This window comes from Oncorhynchus kisutch, linkage group LG21, assembly GCF_002021735.2.
Source record: "Oncorhynchus kisutch isolate 150728-3 linkage group LG21, Okis_V2, whole genome shotgun sequence".
Classification (NCBI taxonomy): domain Eukaryota; kingdom Metazoa; phylum Chordata; class Actinopteri; order Salmoniformes; family Salmonidae; genus Oncorhynchus; species Oncorhynchus kisutch.
Window position 1 is genome coordinate 34,474,581 of NC_034194.2, and position 20,922 is coordinate 34,495,502.

Below are 20,922 nucleotides of genomic sequence, written 5' to 3' on the forward strand. Positions count from 1 at the left end.
CATCTGTTGGTCACGGATATCTCTGTAAAGTAGGGGCGTGGATCAGAAAACCAGTCAGTATCTTCTGCTTCTACACCTGCATTGCTTGCTGTTTGGGGTTTTAGGCTGGGTTTCTGTACAGCACTTTGAGATATCAGCTTATGTAAGAAGGGCTTTATAAATAAAATTGATGTGATTTCATCTGTTGTGACCACTATTGGTTTCATGCAGCGCGATACATCTCTTTCACATAGAGTTGATCAGGCTGTTGAATGTTGTGGAATGTTGTCCCACTCCTCTTCAATGGCTGTGCGAAGTTGCTGGATATTGGCGGGGACGGGAACACACTGTTGTAAATGTCGATCCAGAGCATCCCAAACATGCTCAATGGGTGACATGTCTGGTGAGTATGCAGATAATGGAAGAATTGGAACTTTTTCAGCTTCCCAGAATTGTGTACAGATCCTTGCGACATGGAAATGTATGTCACGACAATGGGCCTCAGGATCTCGTCACAGCATCACCGTGCATTCAAATTGCCATCAATTAAATGCAAATGTGTTTGTCATCCATAGCTTATGCTTGTCCATACCATAACCCCACCGCCACCATGGGGCATTCTGTTCACAACGTTGACATCAGCAAACCACTCGCCCACACAACGCTATCACATGCTGTCTGCCATCTGCCCGGCACAGTTGATACTGGGATCAATCCGTGAAGAACACACTTCTCCAGTGTGCCTGTTACCTGACTGAACTGCAGTCAGGTCAATACCCTGGTAAGGACCACAAGCACGCAGATGAGCTTCCTGAGATGGTTTCTGACAGTTTGCACAGAAATTCTTTAGTTGTTCTAACCCAGTTTCATCAGATGTCTGAGTGGCTGGTCTCAGACGATTCCGCAGGTGAAGAAGCCGGATGCGGAGGTCCTGGGCTGGCGTGGTTACATGTTGTCTGCAGTTGTGAGGCCGGTTGGACGTACTGCCAAATTCTCTAAAACAACATTGGAGAATTATGGTAGAGAAATTAACATAAAATTCTCTGGCAATAGCTCTGGTGAATATTCCTGCAGTTATTCCAATTGCCCGCTCCCTCAAAACTTGAGACATCTGTGGCTTTGTGTGGTGTGTCAAAACTGCACATTTTAGAGTGGTCTTTTATTCTCCCCAGCACAAGGTGCACCTGTGTAATGATCATGCTGTTTAATCAGCTTCTTGATATGACACACCTGTCAGGTGGATGGATTATCTTGGAAAATGAGAAATGCTGGGATGTATCCAAATTTGGGAACAACATTTGAGAGAAAGAATGTTTTTTGTGTGTATGGAACATTTCTGGGATGTTTTATTTCAGCTCATGAAACATGGGAACAACAACTTACATTTTGTGTTTATATTTCTTTATTATAAATAAATCATGAATTTAACTGAATCCATCTATTCTGCCTTACTATACGTCACGGAATGTTTTGTCAAATAGAACCTCTTATAAAGTTGTTTTTGTTGCATAAACTGGGAATTTGATATTTTTTGCTGATTATATGATTGTCTGTTTGTTTCATATCTGCAAAGTCATTCAAATGCTGTCAGTTCCACTTTAAGGTGACCAGATACCCAGAAGGACTCTGTGTTCCTCTTCTAAGCTTTCTATGCCCAGCACTCCCCGTTGCCTATGTTTGATCAGCGCACGCACACATGTGCACACACACATATTACGAGAGGCATCCCCAGTCCAGGCTGTTTAGTTGGAGTCATTTGGTACCCCAAAGCCCGTTGTTTTTTTTACCCTAAATAAAAGATAAGTATGAAATTGCACAATAGCAAAGGGATTTCTCAAGCCAACTTTTATACTCAGTACAAGCTTGACTGAGAAAAGGTGTGAGATTAGTTAGAACTTACTTTTAAAAGTACATAGCCTCCATAAACAGTAGAAAGCATCTGAAAATTAAATGTGTATTGTATTTCAGTTGCCATGCCAAAAGAATAAGTGACCACACAAAATATCAAACGGCCAAAAAACAATCTATTTCTAGAGATGTTCTGATATATTTTACTTGCTGCATCAAAATGAGAAAGTGAAGACAAAGAAAGTATCAGACTAATTGATTTACTTTTAATACATAAGGCTCCATCAGCGATTCTATTGACTGTCTGGAGGACTTGGCATAAATGAATTTCCCCTCGGTTACACACATCATTGCTCTTTCTCTCTGCGCTGGTCCAATCATGGTATTCATGTGTGTCTCTTATGCAATAAGATATAACACCTCGACATGCATTATCAATGGTTAGCTTCATCTACTGTACATAGAGGGAGAGGTTGTCCTTCATCAAGGTGAATGGGGAAACATGGGGTGATACTGTATTGGTCTTTAGATTGGGAGGAGGGTTCATCTTTGAGTCAGTATTTATTGTGCATTGAAGGGTGTCCTCTCCAAAGAGTAATCCATAACAATGCACTGAATATCAACCATGGCGCCGGCAGAGTGTAATAAAGAGGGGAGACAGAGAGCTGGTTTCAAGCGCAGGGCGCAGCAGGTGTTTATTACAAAGGACCACAGGAGGAGGTAGGTCGCTGGGTCCAGGGGCAGGCAGAAGGTCATACACAGGAGGAAGCAGGTAGCTGGTTCCAGGGGCAGGCAGAAGGTCATGCACAGGGGGTCCAAAAGGGCAACAGTACAGGCAGGGAAAAGGCTAAGAACGTAGTCCGGGAGATCAGGCAATAGGTACATAACAGGAAATCCGATAGGCTAAAGTGCAGGCAGGGAATAGGCAAAAGGCATCGTTAGTGAGGCAGGCAAAAACTATAATACAAGGGAAGAGTAAATCACGGGAAGAAACAGCCCTCTGAAAGATGTGTGTCACAAAACAAACAATACCACACAGTGATGGGGTGCAAAGAACTGAACTAAATAGTGTGTGATAAAGACATACAAGTGTGTGAACAGGTGATTAGAATTAAGGTGATTGGGATCAGGAGAGTGAGCTGCATTCAGGGGATCTACATGTTTGAGGTTGAGAGTTTGAAGCAGACGTTACACAGAGATGGTTGCCTTGCTTCGCATTCTTGGGAAACTATACAGTATTTCGTTTTTTTATGTATTCATATTTACATTGTTACCTCAGCAAATCTTAAGTCTTATTACATAAAGATGGGAAGAACTATTGGATGTATGAGCAACGTCAACTTACCAACATTACGACCAGGAATATGACTTTCCCGAAGAAGATCCTCTGTTTGGACCACCACCCAGGACAATGGATCTGATCCCAGTAGCCGACCCAAAACAACGACGCCGCATAAGGGGTAGACGGAGCGGTATTCTGGTTAGGCGCCGTAGATGTGCACATCGCTCACCGCTCCCGAGTATACTACTCACCATTGTCAAGTCTCCTGACAAGGTAGACAAAATTAGAGCAAGGGTTGTCTTCCAGAGAGACATCAGAGATTGTAACATTCTCTGTTTCACGGAAACATGGCTCTCTCTGATATTTTGTCGGAATCGGTTCAGCCACCGGGCTTCTCCATGCATCCCGCCGACAGAAATAAACACCTCTCTGGGAAGAGGAAGGGCGGGGGTTTATGCTTTATGATTAACGACTCATGTTGTAATCATAACAACACACAGGAACTCAAGTCCTTCTGCTCACCTGACCTAGAAGTCCTTCCAATTCCTTCCAACCATTTTACCTACCAAGAGAATTCTCGTCAGTTATAGTCACAGCTGTGTACATTCCCCCTCAAGCGAACACAAAGACAGCCCTCAAGGAACTTCACTGGACTCTATGTAAACTGGAAACCACATAGGCTGCATTTATTGTAGCTGGGATTTTAACAAAGCAAATAAGAGAACAAGGCTACCTAAATTATATCAGCAAATTGATTACACAACTCGCAGGGCTAATAGTCTCGATCACTGCTACTCTAACTTCCGCGATGCATACAAAGCCCTCTCCCTCCCTCCCTTCGGCAAATCCGACCACGATGCCATCTTGCTCATTCCGTCTTACAGGCAGAAACTCAAACAGGATAAACCAGTGACGAGAACCATTCAATGCTGGTCTGACCAATCGGAGGCCACGCTTCAAGATTGTTTTGATCACACGGACTGGAATATGTTCCGTTCAGCCTCAGAGATCAACATTGACCTATACGCTGACTAGGTGCGTGCGTCAATTAAAAAGTGTATTTGAGATGTTGTACCCACTGTGACTATTAAAACCTACCCAACCAGGAACCGTGGATAGATGGCGGCATTCACGCAAAACTGAAAGCGCGATCCACCGCATTTAACCATGGAAAGAGGTCTGGAAATATGGCTGAATTTAAACAGTGTAGTTATTCCGTACGCAAGGCAATCAAACAAGCGAAATGGCTCAGACACGAGACGTATGTGGCAGGGTCTACAGGAAATCACAGACTACAAAACCAAAAACAGCCACGTCACGGACAACGACATCACGCCTCCAGACAAACTAAACACCTTCTTTGCCCGCTTTGAGGATATTACTGTGCCACAGTCGCGGCTCAGTAAACAAAGACTGCGTCCCCCCCCTCTCCTTCTTCGTGGCTGACGTGAGTAAATCATTTAAACTTGTTAACCCTCGCAAGGCTGCTGGCCCAGACGGCATCCCTAGCCACGCCCTCAAAGCATGCGCAGACCAGCTGGCTGGTGTGTTTACGGACATATTCAATCGCTCCCTATCCCAGTCTGTTGTCCCCACATGTTTCAAGATGGATACCATTGTTCCTGTACCCAAGAAGGCAAAGACAACTGAACTAAATGACTACCGCCCCGTAGCACTTACTTCTGTCATCACGAAGTGCTTTGAGAGGCTAGCCAAAGATCATATTACTGCCACCTTAACGGCCACCCTAGACCCAATTAAGTTTGCACACCACCCCAACAGGTCCACAGATGATGCAGTCACCATCACAATGCACCATCCTATCTGGACAAAAATAATACCTATGTCAGAATGCTGTTCATTGACTACAGCTCAGCATTCAACATGATAGTACCCTCCAAGCTCATCCTCAAGCTGGAGGCCCTGGGTCTCAACCCCACCCTGTGGAACTGGGTCCTGGACTATCTGACGGGCCGCCCCAAGGTGGTGAAGGTAGGGAACAACATCTCCACTTCACGCCCCACAAGGGTGTGTGCTCAGCCCTCTCCTGTACTCCCTGTTCACCCACGACTGCATAGCCATGCACGCCTCCGACTCAATCATCAAGTTTGCAGACGACACAACAGTAGTGGGCTTGATCACCAACAACAACGATACAGCCTACCAGGAGGAGGGGAGGACACTCGGAGTGTGGTGACAGGAAATCAACCTCTCACTCAACGTCAACAAAACAAAGTAGATGATGATGGACTTCAGAAAACAGCAGAGGGAGCACCCCCTAACCACATCAAAGGGGCATCAGTGGAGAAGGTGGAAATTTTATGTTCCTCGGCATACACATCACAGCCAAACTGAAATGATCCACCCACACAGACAGTGTGGTAAAGAAGGCGCAACAGCACCTCTTCAACCTCTGGAGGATGAAGAAATTTGGCTTGTCACCCAAAACCCTGACAAACTTTTACAGATGCACAATCGAGAGCATCCTTTCGGACTGTATCACAGCCTGGTACGGCAACTGCACTGCCCTCAACAGCACGGCTCTCCAGAGGGTAGTGTGGTCTGCACATCACATCCCCGGAGACAAACTACCTGCCATCCATGACACCTACAATACCCGATGTCACAGGAAGGCAAAAAAGATCATCAAGGGCAATAACCACCCGAGCCACTGCCTGTTCACACCGCTATCATCCAGAAGGTGAGGTCAGTACAGGTGCATCAAAGCTGGGACCGAGAGATTGAAAAACAGCTTCTATCTCATGGCCAACAGACTGCTAAACAGCCATCATCTAACTCAGAGAGGATGCTGCCACCATTTAGACCAATCACTGGACACTAATAAATGGATCACTAGTCACTTTAAACAATTACACTTTAAATAATGCCACTTTAAAATGTTTACATATCTTACATTACTCATATCACATGTATATAGTGTATTTTATACCATTCAACTGCCCCTTGCCTATGCCGCTCGGCCATCGCTCATCCATATACTTATATGTACATATTCTCATTCACCCCTTTAGATTTGTGTGTATTAGGTAGTTGTTGGGTAATTTTTAGATTACTTGTTAGATATTACTGCACTGTCAGAACTAGAAGCACTCGCATTAACATCCGCTAACCATGTGTGTGTGACCAATACAATTTGATTTATTATTCTGGGTTTCCTTTTTCACATCTCCATTTTGTTTAGCTTCATCATAATAACTACAATAAATCTACACCATTTTGTTTAGCTTCATCATACTAATTACAATAAATCTATGCCATTTGGTTTAGCTTCATCATACTAATTACAATAAATCTATGCCATTTGGTTTAGCTTCATCATACTAATTACAATAAATCTATGCCATTTGGTTTAGCTTCATCATAATAACTAGAATACATCTATGCCATTTTCTTTAGCTTCATCATACTAACTACAATAAATCTATGCCATTTGGTTTAGCTTCATCATAATAACTACAATAAATCTATGCCATTTTCTTTAGCTTCATCATACTAACTACAATAAATCTATGCCATTTGGTTTAGCTTCATCATAATAACTACAATAAATCTATGCCATTTTCTTTAGCTTCATCATAATAACTACAATAAATCTATGCCATTTTCTTTAGCTTCATCATACTAACTACAATAAATCTATGCCATTTTCTTTAGCTTCATCATAATAACTACAATAAATCTATGCCATTTGGTTTAGCTTCATCATACTAACTACAATAAATCTATGCCATTTTCTTTAGCTTCATCATACTAACTACAATAAATCTATGACACCCTGTCTCCTCTATGACTACAATTTATAGCATGGAATGTGTATACACACAAATAATGTGTAAAAAAAAAAGGTTTCTGGAGTTATTGATTGTGGCGTTGCACAAAAAGCTTTCTTCTCCCTTCAACTAAAGGTCACGTCTGTGAAGCTATCCAATGAGTCTGTTCCTGCCGGTCAGGAAACTAGACCCATCATGCAGAAATAACTCTTGTGGAAATGCTGGAGGTTACTCTGGCCTGTCTCGATCTCCAGCTGACTGAAGGTGCAGACATTGGAGTCGCTGCTCTGTTCCACCTGTAAGAAAAGTATTTTGACCTCTATGGAGATTGACTTTTAAAAGAATGTTGTAGTACAGGGACCATCAATTTAGTTTGTTTAAGTGTGCAACCCTCGACTGTTGTCATATCTATCTTAATGGAAAGGAAGATACTGTGCCACAGAAATCCAACCGTGACTTCTTTCCTCTGAGGACAAAGTTGACATCACACACATGATCCTGGTCTCTGCTATGAATAAAGCTTTCTGTTGTGGGAACCTCTGCTGTGTCTAACATACCATCATGGTGTTGAGTCTGTATTGCTAGAGGCAGACTCCACACATCCAAAGGGTGTGGGTATTTATTTATGTGTGTGTGTGTGGGGGGGGGGGGGGGGTTCTGGGCCAGCAGCTGAGTTCACAAAGTATAGGTCAGCCACACACATGACAGTGGACCAACCGGAGCAGAAAATCTGAACCCGTGGAGTCCCTCAAAACACACACATACACACAAAACCACGTATTCCCCCTCACTGGCACTGAGCGGTCACCTCTGAGCGGTCACCGGAAAAGAAACACATTCTTACTTAGAGTGCCAGTCACCTCCCTGAGACGACCACAGAAATGGGTCTCACTCGGCAAATGGGTTCAGGGAGAGCAGCCAGGGCTGTCTGAGACTGTCTGGAACAAACAGGTGGACAAGACATCAGGACACCTCTAATTTACATGTACCATGAGGAGCTCTGATCTCAAACCTCGCCATGAGTTATGGTGTCTGTCACAGGAGATCGCCATGTCCTTGGAGACCACGTCCACAGGTATAAGACCTACCATGTATAGCTGCACATAAAGGAGGGCCCACTTGAATCCGACTATAGTCTCAAGGCTTGAGACAGCGGCTTTCAAAATGATATACTGTAGGGTTACCAGGGGATTCCATTTTAATCTGGATGGAACGAACCAACGACGCACAACCCAAGCTGTAAATCAAACGCCATTCTATGGTAATCTCATTCCCAAAGAAAGAACTAGAGTGGCGTTATATAAACCTGGCAAGCTTCCAAACACATTCTCTCTTTCTATGTGTCTCAAAAGAGGGCGAGTCATTTGACAGCTTAGGCCCCCATAACATAGCCTTATAATATTCAAACAAGAGGCCTGAAAGGCTCGAGTCCAATAAAAACAGGAAAAGCTGAAAGAAAATCATGTTTCAGCACAAATAAAGCCACAAGCGTGAAAGTGGATATATGGGAACGTGAAATGGCAATGCCTTCTCATCCCAACTTCAACCATCAAGCAAGACTCAGCAAAAAGCTCCACTCTGCCCATGAGTCAGACCGATCTGTGTGAGGCCGACTCAATCTGATGCATTCTGTGCACCAGAACAACATTTTACTGCTAAAACACCATGACACTAAAACAATTACACCATCTACACCACAGTGATCCCGAGATTTAAATAGACACCTGGGATGTCATTTATACCAAACAACGATAGTGGTAAGTCGCTAGGGACCATTGCTCTTATCTTCAACATCTTAATTATAAGTGATTGCCCGCTTTGGATGCTCTGAGGCAGTATCTTGTTGCTGAGAGCTTATAGGCAGTGTAATGCACTAGGTACAGTGCCTTGCAAAAGTATTCATCCGCCCTTGGCGTTTTTCCTATTTTGTTGCATTACAACCTGTAATTTAAATACATTTTTATTTGGATTACATGTAATGTAATGGACATACACAAAATAGCCCAAATTGGTGAAGTGAAATGAAGAAAATGACTTGTTTAAAAAAGAAAAATTTTATAAAAAATGCTGTGCATGCATATGTATTCACTCCGTTTGCTATGATCTTCAGAAGTCACATAATTAGTTAAATAAAGTCCACCTGTGTGCAATCTAAGTGTCTACACATACTGTATCTACACCTGTTCTGAAAGGCCCCAGAGTCTGCAACACTACTAAGCAAGGGGCACCAACAAGCAAGCGGCGCCATGAAGACCAAGGAGCTCTCCAAACAGGTCAGAGACAGAATTGTGGAGAAGTACAGATCAGGGTTGGGTTATAAAAAAATATCTGAAACTTTGAACATCCCACAGAGCACCATTAAATCCATTATAAAAAAATGGAAAGAATATGGCATCATAACAAACCTGCCAAGAGAGGGCCGCCCACCAAAACTCGCGGACCAGGCAAGGAGGGCATTAATCAGAGAGGCAACAAAAGAGACCAAAGATAACCCTGAAGGAGCTGCAAAGCTCCACAGTGGAGATTGGAGTATCTGTCCATAGGACCACTTTAAGCCGTACACTCCACAGAGCTGGGCTTTACAGAAGAGTGGCAAGAAAAAAGCAAAAAAAAAATAAGCAAATACATTTGGTGTTCGCCAAAAGGCATGTGGGAGACTCCCCAAACATATGGAAGCAGGTACTCTGGTCAGATGAGACTAAAATGTAGCTTTTTGGACATCAAGGAAAACGCTATGTCTGGCACAAACCCAACACCTCTCATCACCCTGAGAATACCATCATGGTGGTGGCAGCATCACGCTGTGGGGATGTTTTTCATCGGCAGGGACTGGGAAGCTGGTCAGAATTGAAGGAATAATGGATGGCGCTAAATACAGGCAAATTCTTGAGGGAAACCTGTTCCAGTCTTCCGGAGATTTGAGACTGGGACGGAGGTTCACCTTCCAGCAGGACAATGACCCTAAGCATACCGCTAAAGCAACACTTTAAGGGGAAACATTTAAATGTCTTTGAATGGCCTAGTCAAAGCCCAGAACTCAATCCAATTGAGAATCCGTGGTATGACTTAAATGTTGCTGTACACCAACGGAACAGATCCAACTTGAAGGAGCTGGAGCAGTTTTGCCTTGAAGAATGGGCAAAAACACCAGTGGCTAGATGTGCCAAGCTTAGAGAGACATACCCCAAGAGACCTGGTGGCTCTACAAAGTATTGACTTTAGGGGGGTTGAATAGTTATGCACGCTCAGGTTTTCCGTTTTTTTGTCTTATTTCTTGATTGTTTCACAAGAAAAAATATTTAGCATCTTCACAGTATGTTGTGTAAATCAAATGATACAACCTCCCCAAAAATCTATTTTAATTCCAGGTTGTAAGGCAACAAAATAGGAAAAATGCCACGGGGGGTGAATACTTTCGCAAGCCACTGTATGTCTTATGGTCAAAATTAGAGCTGGTATGGAGCATGTCGATATGGCTGTATTGTTTCCCCCAGAACCATGGACATAATAACTTGTAAAGTAGCAGAGGAATTAAATAACCATATGTGACCATGGGAGAAGTAATAATATTGTAATAACTGTTGTCATAAAACACAGAATGCAGCTTTTCTGTATTGTACTGTACAGTCAATATTCTGTACTGTACAGTGCCATTTCAGTGTTTTTGAAGAAAGTACTGTTGGACATGACCTTTGACCGGGCTCAAGGTTGTTACTTGTAAGAAGGTGGAGGGGGTCATGAAATTGACGTATAAAAACAAACAGAAAGACTACAGTCAAGTTGAGTCTGCTTTTAAAAAAAAGAGTAACATGAAAAACAATCAAAGTTGCAGTCCATTCTTGGGCCATCCTTTTCTCTCTTTCTGGTAGACTTTTATAATCTATCTACCCAAACAAGTACCAATTCCCACAGAAAACTTTAGTACTGCCAGCATAGTATTTATTAACAACATTGCAACACTTTACATTTCCCCCCATCAGATGTTTTATTTCTCTGTTGTGTACCAGTACCCCAGGACAAGGAGGATTCTACATGCAAAGTCTAATATATACTAATCTGTTGTGCCCCGTTTCCTACTATTGGCTGATGATGGTATTCATAGGCTCCCTCACACACAGCTGCCAAAGTCTAATGACCTCCAAAAAGTTTTTATCCTCAACATTAACTCGCCCTGACCTTAGGTGTGGCAGATGCTTTGGAACAAACAATGTAGGCCTCCTGGTAACAAGCGGACCTGTTGGGAGTATTCATTGTAATTTCCTTCAGCTAACTTTCTTTCAAGGTGCGCTCCCATTTGGCAGTTTGTTTGGAAGGTAGTTGGTGGCTCAGCAGGTTAGTCTCTCCCCAACCCAAATTATTCCTGAGAGGCTGGGAAAAAGCTGTGGATGAAATATTGATGTGTTTAAGAGATCACATGAAGAATTTCTGTCTGGGTCCCGGAGATGATACATCAATCAGGGCCAGCCCCAGGCATAAGCGACATAAGCGGCCGCTAGGGGGCCCCTGACCAATTAAATAAAAAAATGTTTTAAACAGTCGGGAATCAACTTACTATTGAGAGTAAGAATATTAGAATAAACCAGGTGCAATTTCTACATTTGGTTGGGAATCAGCAGTTTTTGCTTGCAATGTCCCTGACAATCACTCAATTAGCCTTGTCAGCTAACAATTTTCTGATTGGTAGCTAGTCTAGCCTCTTATCTAAACTTGTAGTAATCATCGCCGTATACCGACCGGGCATGCAGGGCACGTGCCCAGTGGCCCTGACCTCCAGGGGACCACAATTGATTTTGATGGTCATTCTCACTTCGATAGCATTAGTCATGACAAAATGTGTAGAATTGCAAGAGATTAGCTTGAAAAATGCAAAGATTTCTCTCCACCCCATGGCAAAATGGGTAGAATTGCAGGAAATTAACTGTAAAACAGCAAAATAATTATCTCTGCCCCATGGCGAAGAGTATAATTGTATTAAATGTTTTATAAAACAGCAAACAATTCTCAATGCCCCATGGCAAAATGTGTAGAATTGCAGGAAATGTGTTGCTTGTTTAGGTCCCCCAAAAGGCTAGGGTCATAATTTATCTGTTTATAATTGATCTGGTTAAAATGTATAAATAGAATATCAATATATATGCATTGGGAAAGGATATCAGCTGGAAGACCAGAATGATGTACTGTAATTTGTATTCCATATCATATTAAGAAGTGGTGGAATAGTCGAGTGGACATTAATAGGGTAATGGCCAAGATGGAAGCTAGGATACTTTGTTTAAATGGCTAGAAATAAACCATTGGAGTAGCAGTTATAGCTCTGATGTAGGTGATTACCCTGACTGAATGTCATTTGCATACACATAAAATCTTGGTTACTACACTACACTAGACAGTTCATTACCTGTGTTTAGGCAAAACATTTTATGATCTTCGCTCTCAAAGCTATCGTAAACTTTGAATTGACTATGTAATCACTTTTAGACATTGCATTTCCTTCTTCCAAACTCCCAATGAGCTTTGAGTTAAATCGTGTTTTATCTTGTTGTATCTCAAAATTAACTGATGAATGTGCGACGAGTAGGCGAAACAAACCAGTTAGACTCCGTCATCACTAGGAAAACACGGCGTGAATAGCAGTTAGGGTTCATGTCACTGTAAGCTATTCAAAAAGAGGGCGAAAGGTGCGACATCAGGATCTTGTGGTTCTCTTGATAATAAAGGTTCTCTCTCTCTCTTTCTCTCTCGGCTGTTGCGCTCTTTCCCTCTCTCTGTAAATGCTATCGTCTGTTCAAATTCCATAGTCGCCTAGCCGGCTGCACTTACTTTCATACGCTATAAACGTTGGCTGGGTCTGAAAATGCAATGTTGACGTGAAGAACGTTCTAATGTCCTTCTGGGGAATACAAGGGCGACACGACACTGTTTCAAGATAGACAGAGGTGTCCTCACACGCGTATCACAATGGATCTCTCATTTATGGCTGCGCAGGTAAGTCCTAGATACATTTTTGTTATTATTAATCAATAGAAGTTATGTGGGGTTTCCATGCAATTGTCGGAGAATAATTATTTGAATGCATATTTTGAAAAGCCTACAAATGTGCATAAGGTAGTAAGGGAAAAAACATTTATTCTGTATGGCGTCTGTCTGTTTATGTAGTCAATTATAGCCTGCCAACAAGGAGTAGGGATACGCACGAAGTTTCTCTCTCGGAGAACTTGATTTTGTAATCAACAAGCTGAAATACATGTTCGCGGTTCCCACCCTAAACCTTGAGATCAATATCATATTTTATTAGGTTAACCAACTTGTTGATTTATTCAAAACGGTATGTTTGGTCAGTAGCCGATAGGAAATGTCACAATCTTAAATATTATAGTGAACAAAGATATGGACGCAACATGCACCAATTTCAATGATTTTACCGAGTTAGAGTTCATATCATGAAATTAGTCATTTAAAAGCAATAAGTTCGGCCCTGACCTATGAATTTCACATGACTAGGCAGGGTTGCACCCACTGGGAAGCCCGGCCCAGCCAATCAGAATTCGTTTTTCCCCACAAAAGGGCTTTAATACAGACAGAAATACACCCCAGCACCCTGTCAGACGATCCCACAGGTGAAAAAGACAGATGTTGAGGTCATGGGGTGGCGAGGTCTGTGGTTGTGAGGCCGGTTGGAAGTACTGCCAAATTCTCTAAAACGATGTTGGAGGCAGCATATGGTAGAGAAATGAACATTCAGTTCTCTGGCATCAGCTCTGGTGGACAATCCTGCAGTCAGCATGCCAATCGCAAATCTTGAGAAATCTGTTGCATTGTGTTCTGTGACACAACGGCACATTTTAAAGTGTACTTTTACATCCCTACTGTAGCACAAGGTGCACCTGTGTAATGATCATGCTGCTTAATCAGCTTCTTGATATGCCACTCCTGTCAGGTAGACAGATTATTTTGGCAAAGGAGAAATGCTCACTAACATGGGTAGAAAAAAAATGTGTGCACAAAATTTGAGAGAAATAAGCTTTTTGTTCTTATGGAAAATGTTTAGGATTTTTTTTTTCAACTCATGCAACTTCACATGTTGCATTTATATTTTTGTTCAGTTTAGATAAGTTCAAAGATCATTTAAATTAATTAAATGTAATGTGATGAAATATGTAGGCTAATAATAGAATCTAAAACAATCTATGCATGGATGTTTTCAACCATGTTCCATTATTTTACTCATCCTGATTTTCAATGCAGTTGTTATATCTGACTGAAATGTTATCAGACAACTTTGTAATCAACAGGATAATTCAAGTAATCAAATTGAATCAGCCCAGATGAGATCTATATTATGCAATTACAAAGGACTTGGAGTTGATCAATATCCATTAAGATAGCATAATGGCAGACTACCGTGTCATAGTACCAATATGTGATTCACAATGCAATATTACATTTGAGTAATTTAGCAGATACTCATCCATTGAAACTTACAGTAGAGAGTGCACATATTTTTGTGCTGGTCCTCTGTGGGAATCAAACCCACAACACTGGTGTTGCAAGCACCATGCTTTACCAACTGAGCCATACGGGACCACCACTACCTTGAACATGTAACTCCACATAAAGACTCTAATAAATTCAACTTGTCCATGGACAAATGTTGGACAAATGTTTATGACTCACCTTGATTTTTATTGCTAGCCCACTTTAATTTATCTGATTATGAGTGTGATGCCCTCAGGGCTGGTCATGCATATAAATGAAGGTGGCAAGCTATGTCTTTTAGAAAACATGGCTGTCATTAGGGTGGGCAAGGGGAGAGAAGACAATTTTACCTGTTTCCTACTTACCTAAATTCTACTTAGCCCCCATCCTACATACATGTATTCTACTTACCATATCCTACTTACCTGGATCCTACTTATCTTCATCCTACGTACCTGTATCCTACAAGAGCAGAGGTATGATAGTGTTCAGACCACATGATGGTGTGTATAGAACACATGATGCTCTATCACCCAGTTGTGGTCTATAAGATCAGGATGTGCCTTCAGCTTGTGAGGTACATCAGTTTGGTGTAGCCTCTGAGCTGGTCTTAGAGAGAGATGACCTCAGCCTTCAGCTTGTGAGGTACATCAGTTTGGTGTAGCCTCTGAGCTGGTCTTAGAGAGAGATGACCTCAGCCTTCAGCTTGTGAGGTACATCAGTTTGGTGTAGCCTCTGAGCTGGTCTTAAGAGAGAGATGACCTCAGCCTTCAGCTTGTGAGGTACATCAGTTTGGTGTAGCCTCTGAGCTGGTCTTAGAGAGAGATGACCTCAGTCTTAGTGTTTGATACAAAACCACATCCTCCTTGTAATTCCTTTGCCACTTGCTAGTCCTATCCAAGATCTTTGACTGTCGCTTGGGTGTTAGCCATGGGTGTGTGACTAATATAATAATAATAAAATATGTCAATTAGCAGAGGCTTTTATCTCAAGTCATTTACAGTCAAACGTCTACACATTTCAATATGGGTGGCTCCAGCGGGAATCAAACCCATAATCCTGGCATTTGCAAGCGCCATGCTCTACCAACTGAGCCATGTAGAGCGGTATCAGCTGAAGTCCCTTGTATTTACAGGCTTTCTGATATAGAGATAAAAGTTTTCAAAGCGGTGAAGTGATGGCCGATGGGAGGACGCTATCGGTCAGACAGAGGGGTTGACACAGCTCTGCCTGCCACCTTGAGCGAGCACTCCATTAGTCTCTGTCAGAGGCGCCATGTCTCTCTGCCTGGCCTCTCTACCATGCTCCCTGCTCTGCCCAGTGTCATCTCACCCTCGATGCACTAGCTGACAGGCAGGAGGTAGTCACTTTAATATTCATGCTGGAGATGCTGGAGAGCCTGCCTAGTTACCAAGTTCTGTCGTAGCAGGCCTGTGTTGGAGCAATGTGTCAGAAGAGGTTTTCCAAGAGCTTGCGATTAGGCACTCAGAGCCTCAGTTTCTAACTTCCCACTCACTCTTGTTTCATTACTTCCATTCTCATTCCATTGTTATTATTCCATTGCTATTATTCCATTGTAATTATTCCATTGTTATTATTCCATTTATATTATTCCATTGTTATTATTCCATTGTTATTATTCAATTTCTTTCTTCCATCTCCTTATGACATATATGTTCATCGGAAACTAGAGAGCGAGAGAGAACAATCATCTGTTTTGCATCTAACTGTATTACACTGTTGGTCAGGGGTGGACTGGGACCAGAAATCGGCGCTGGCATTTCAAACACACCGGCCCACTTATTTCCTTGAGTTAGATAATGATCATTTTTGCTCAAAAAACACAATTTAGAGAGGCCCTAGAGGCTGAAATGGATAAGATGTTCTGATGACACATTTCTCTTGCTCTGCTAGCTTTGATCTGAAAGAGGAGCCAACTTGTAATGAGCCAAATAACTTTCCCTTTATTCGTACCCGTCATTTTGTGCCCTTGATGCAAATTTATCGTGGGCTATATTCCTTTTGACAGATGATGAAGGATGCTTGAAGTTTGCAAGTTTTTTTTCTCATAATGACCATGATTGCAATCAAGATTTCCCCTTATTGCTCCCTAGGCTTTTCCGTTTATCTCTTGCCAGTGATACTGACACCTTTTCCAACTTTAATTGAATTTCTCCTTTCTACTCGGCCACTGCTTTTGACAATGTCATGTTTCTACCCTAAACTAAAAAGTAACATTTCTGCTGCTTCTTCAAGACTCATGCTGTGTATGTAATTTGTCACATATACTGATCTCAGCATCAATCCACCACATCTGTATTTTCTAATTCATGCTCTCATGCTATTCTATACATGCTTGGTTTAATTCATGCTGTTTGTTGCTACATTAACAAACAGCGCACATAAACTGTCAGTAAGTGAGATGCTTGTGAGTGTCTTCCATAGGTTTGTAGAGGGTGGGTAGGCTACAACTGGTCCTGAACCTAAACCCTCTGTCTGAATGGAACTGATAGTTAAGATGGCTGTAGGTATGTAGCTGACCAATCAGTCAGCCAGCGAAACATAGCCAGTCAGCCAGCCAGTCAGTCAGCCAGCCAGCCCACCCAACATAGCCAGTCAGCCAGTCAGTCAGTCAGCCCAACATAGCCAGTCAGCCAGTCCAACATTGCCAGTCGCCCAGTCAGCCAGCCCAACATATTCAGTCAGCCAGTCAGTCATCTCAACATAGCCAGTCAGCCAGTCAGCCAGCTCAACATAGTCAGTCAGTCTGCCAGCTCAGCATAGCCAGTCAGCTAGCTCAACATATCCAATCAGCCAACTTAACATAGCCAGTCAGCCAGCCCAACATAGCCAGTCAGCCAGCCCAACATAGCCAGTCAGCCAGCTCAACATAGCCAGTCAGCCAGCTCAACATAGCCAGTCAGCCAGCCCAACATATCCAATCAGCCAACTTAACATAGCCAGTCAGCCTGTCAGCCAGCTCAACATAGCCAGTCAGCCAGCTCAACAAAGCCAGTCAGCCAGCTCAACAAAGCCAGTCAGCAAGCTCAACAAAGCCAGTCAGCCAGCTCAACATAGCTAGCCAGTGATGGTCATAGACATACTGTAAGTGCTGGATCTGCTGCAGCTATACACGCTATATGGATGTGGGAACAGTAGGATCAGGAAGTGCGCTGTCACTTCTTGACTCGCTCGACTGCCACCAGATCGAAGTGCTCTAAGACCTTGACACCATCCTTCTGATCATCTCCCCAACCAAGGTCTTGTTTTCGGGACTTACCAACAGGCGGCAAATAGGCTTAATTATTTCACGAGAGCTGATTTTCCTCGGCTTAGCCCAGGGTGTGTCAGAGTGCATGTACTGTAATTAGCAGGGAGATAACGATGGCTTCTGGCTACCAGCTCTCCCGTAGTAATTTGTCATGCTTGAGCTAGCTGGCCTTCTCTGAATGAAGGAACTTTCAGACGAGGTTGGAACATTGTGGGCTGGCAACAGTGTGTGTGTTTGTGTGTGTGGAACAGAAACACAGAGAAGATTAAGCAGTTGTGAGATGTTTCTTGGATTACCTCTTCTCAGGAGACCTCTGACACAGTGCATGAAATCGGATCAAGCAGAAGATATCTGAATCAGGGTGACTAGAGCTGTGGCAAAAAAGAAGAGATAAGCACATTCTGTGGAGAGGGTGATTATGTCTCACGATGTGTGAGAATAAATGATGATGTACACCCATGATACTCATAGGTTGTTTACCCTGTAGATAAAGGAAATTGGAGTGCAAATGAAAATGGCAGGGCATTGATGGGGAGGCCACAGAGGTAGTGAGTCAATAACTGTAGCCAGAGGGTGCCTTTCTCTCTGAGCTGCCTGCACAAGGAAGCAGCCTAAGCAGAGCACCCTGTTTCCAAACGTAATGAATTTCAAATGTCTTTAAAGATGTTTTGACCCCTAGTCGAGCCATTGTCAAGTGAACAAATGAGATTGTGGTCATAAAAGACATTGTCTTGTTTACTCATCCCTGCTCCAGACTTTTCTTCTTCTCTCTATTAACAGAGATACGTTGTGAACAAACAAGCTTGTCTATGAACCTTACAGACAAAAAGGGAAAACCTAGTCATTTGCGCAACTGAATGCATTCAACTTAAATATTTCTTCTGAATATAATGGATTGTGTGTGGGGCTGCCTTAATCAACATCAGGGGAGCAGATGTTGTTGGGAGTTAACTGCCTCGCTCAAAGGTAGAATGGCAGATTTTTTCACCTTGCTGACTTGGGGATTCAAACCAGCAAGCTTTCGGTGACTAGCCCAACACTCTTAACCACTAGGCTACCTGCCTCCCATACCTATACCTGACTTGCATGGCAGAGCATCAGGCAATAGTTCTGTTATCAGACCATTTTTCTAAGTGAATTTTATTTTTCATTATGTTCATGTCTGATGTTTTTATTGAATGGGAAAAAATCATGATTCTGTATTTAGAGATACAGAGACATTTTAAGGTGTTATTTACATTCAGGCCTAATGGAGTAGAAGAGAAGTTCATCTTTGTTTAAAGACAACTGATATTCTTCAGTTTTTGTAAGTACTGAACCATTATATTGTGTTCTCCCTAGGTGACCGTAGATCTTACTCTCCATGGTAATGATATGGTCTATGTTCTCAAATAGTTGACTGAATACACAATCTCATACAAACAACTGTACAGTGCCATAGCTACTTACTGCCCCTACAAAGATTTTGCATGTTGAAGGCTATATCTGAGCTGGTGTCTTGCAGGAGCCCGAGGTCCCCTTTCTACCCTGGTTATGTCACATTACAGTAGACTCCACGCTTTGACGCAACTGACCTGGGGTCAGTGCTTCCACATCCTGTGTAACTCATCATCAGTAAAGGGTGGGGGAGGGACAAACCCATACAGTAGTCCTGCTCCTGGCCTGTAAACTGGTCATGGATTTCAAGTCAGACTTACTGGAGGGCATCTATCAGCCCAGTGACTCATCCTGAACAGTATAATAAAATGGGGCCAACGGTAGGAGTGTACAATAAGGATCACCCCTATACAGATGTAGGATCTTCATTTGAGCCAGTTTGCTACAGAAGGAAAATAATCGTAACAGCAAAAGGAAATGTGAATTATTATGTGGATTATAATTAATGGACATTGTTGTTGGGGTTGATACATTTTTCGTTAGGGCAAATCAAGTCTGAAATTTCAAAGTGGAAATTACAAACATTAACAACCTTTTAAATACTCAAATACACTACACGTTTGCATCTCCTGTAGTGTAGGAAAATTCTCGGCAACAAAAGAGAGAGCAAATTAAGATCCTACATCTGTAGCCCTCTGCACTGTGGAGCAGATGTAGATTTGTATTGTATTGCCCCTTTTCATGACGGTCCTAGCAACCACGTGAGTGAGTGAGCTAGCTAATGACCGACAAGACCAACAACACAAACAAATTGACTATACAGATAGTAGTGAGTGGAGTTGCACATGGACTATACTAAACAAGTTAAATGTCTTACCTAGATGAAGTGTTTCCCCTTATAGACCTATAGCTACGTGTTGCCTACATTTCCCACTCTCCCATTCTGAATAGCCTGAAGCCACAGGGCTCTTCTATAGCAGGCTCTATTCCCTATGTGGGAGCATTGTGAACTGTAGGTTGGGCTTTTTGACCTGGTTACATTTACATTGCGCTACACAGCACCTAAACATCAACCACAAAGTTGGCTCTTTTACGCTTGGGGTCTATGGGAAAGAATGTTTGTTTTCCCCAATTTGTGGGCATGTTCAAGTGGAATTCCTTATTATTAGGTGAATATCGACTCGGAGTATAGCATTATTCAAATATTCCCCATGTAATGTTAATGGGGTGCTAACATGGCTGCCATAGGATTTGGAAGTGTCATGTAAACGCATCATAATTCTCATTCTAGACATTATATTCCCCATAGATGCAGTAATTAGAGGTCAACAGAACTCCACCAAAACAACAGAACTCCACCAAAACAATGGAATTGCCAGGGAAATGGGCTGTGGGGGAAGCTAGCCTACTTTACAAATACAAAACAGGTTATCGCTTTAGGAGAAAAACATTGTTTTATCTTACATGGGCGAATCAATGTGGCTTGTCAACTGTAGCCTATCCAATAGACCTAAAGTTACAACTTTCATAATGAGCAATTAGGCTATGTTTAGATAGATAAATCGTTTTTCGGTTGATATTTCAGACAGGGGATATTTTCCTTTGCTCAGATCTCAATTTGCAAATGTTTCCAAGACATTATCATTGTTTGTTTAGTATCATTAATAATTGCCATTTAGTACACCCCAACGAGGACCAGAAGAATATTGTAGAGTTTAATGTACAACATTATCCCATCATAGTTAAGATAATTCACTATAGACATACGCAAGATGAGAATGTTTATAAAACCAATGGACAGCAAAATTGATCTACATTTAGTTTATTATGTACATGTGTATTTCACACTATGTTGAGGTAAAAATCAGAGTATAATGCTTGTATGGATGTGAACCCCA

The 20,922-nt window shown here is 42.3% G+C and overlaps 1 protein-coding gene across 1 annotated transcript in view; it reads left to right on the forward strand.

Annotated features, from left to right (window-relative positions):
• Positions 1-12,584: 12,584 nt before the first annotated feature.
• Positions 12,585-20,922, forward strand: part of LOC109866683 (uncharacterized protein C14orf132-like) — a 34,482-nt gene continuing 26,144 nt past the window's right edge. Inside the window, exon 1 of the mRNA XM_020455469.2 lies at positions 12,585-12,885. Within this exon, the coding sequence (XP_020311058.1) occupies positions 12,859-12,885 (27 nt within the window). The 5' untranslated portion in view covers positions 12,585-12,858. The remainder of the gene's footprint in view (positions 12,886-20,922) is intronic.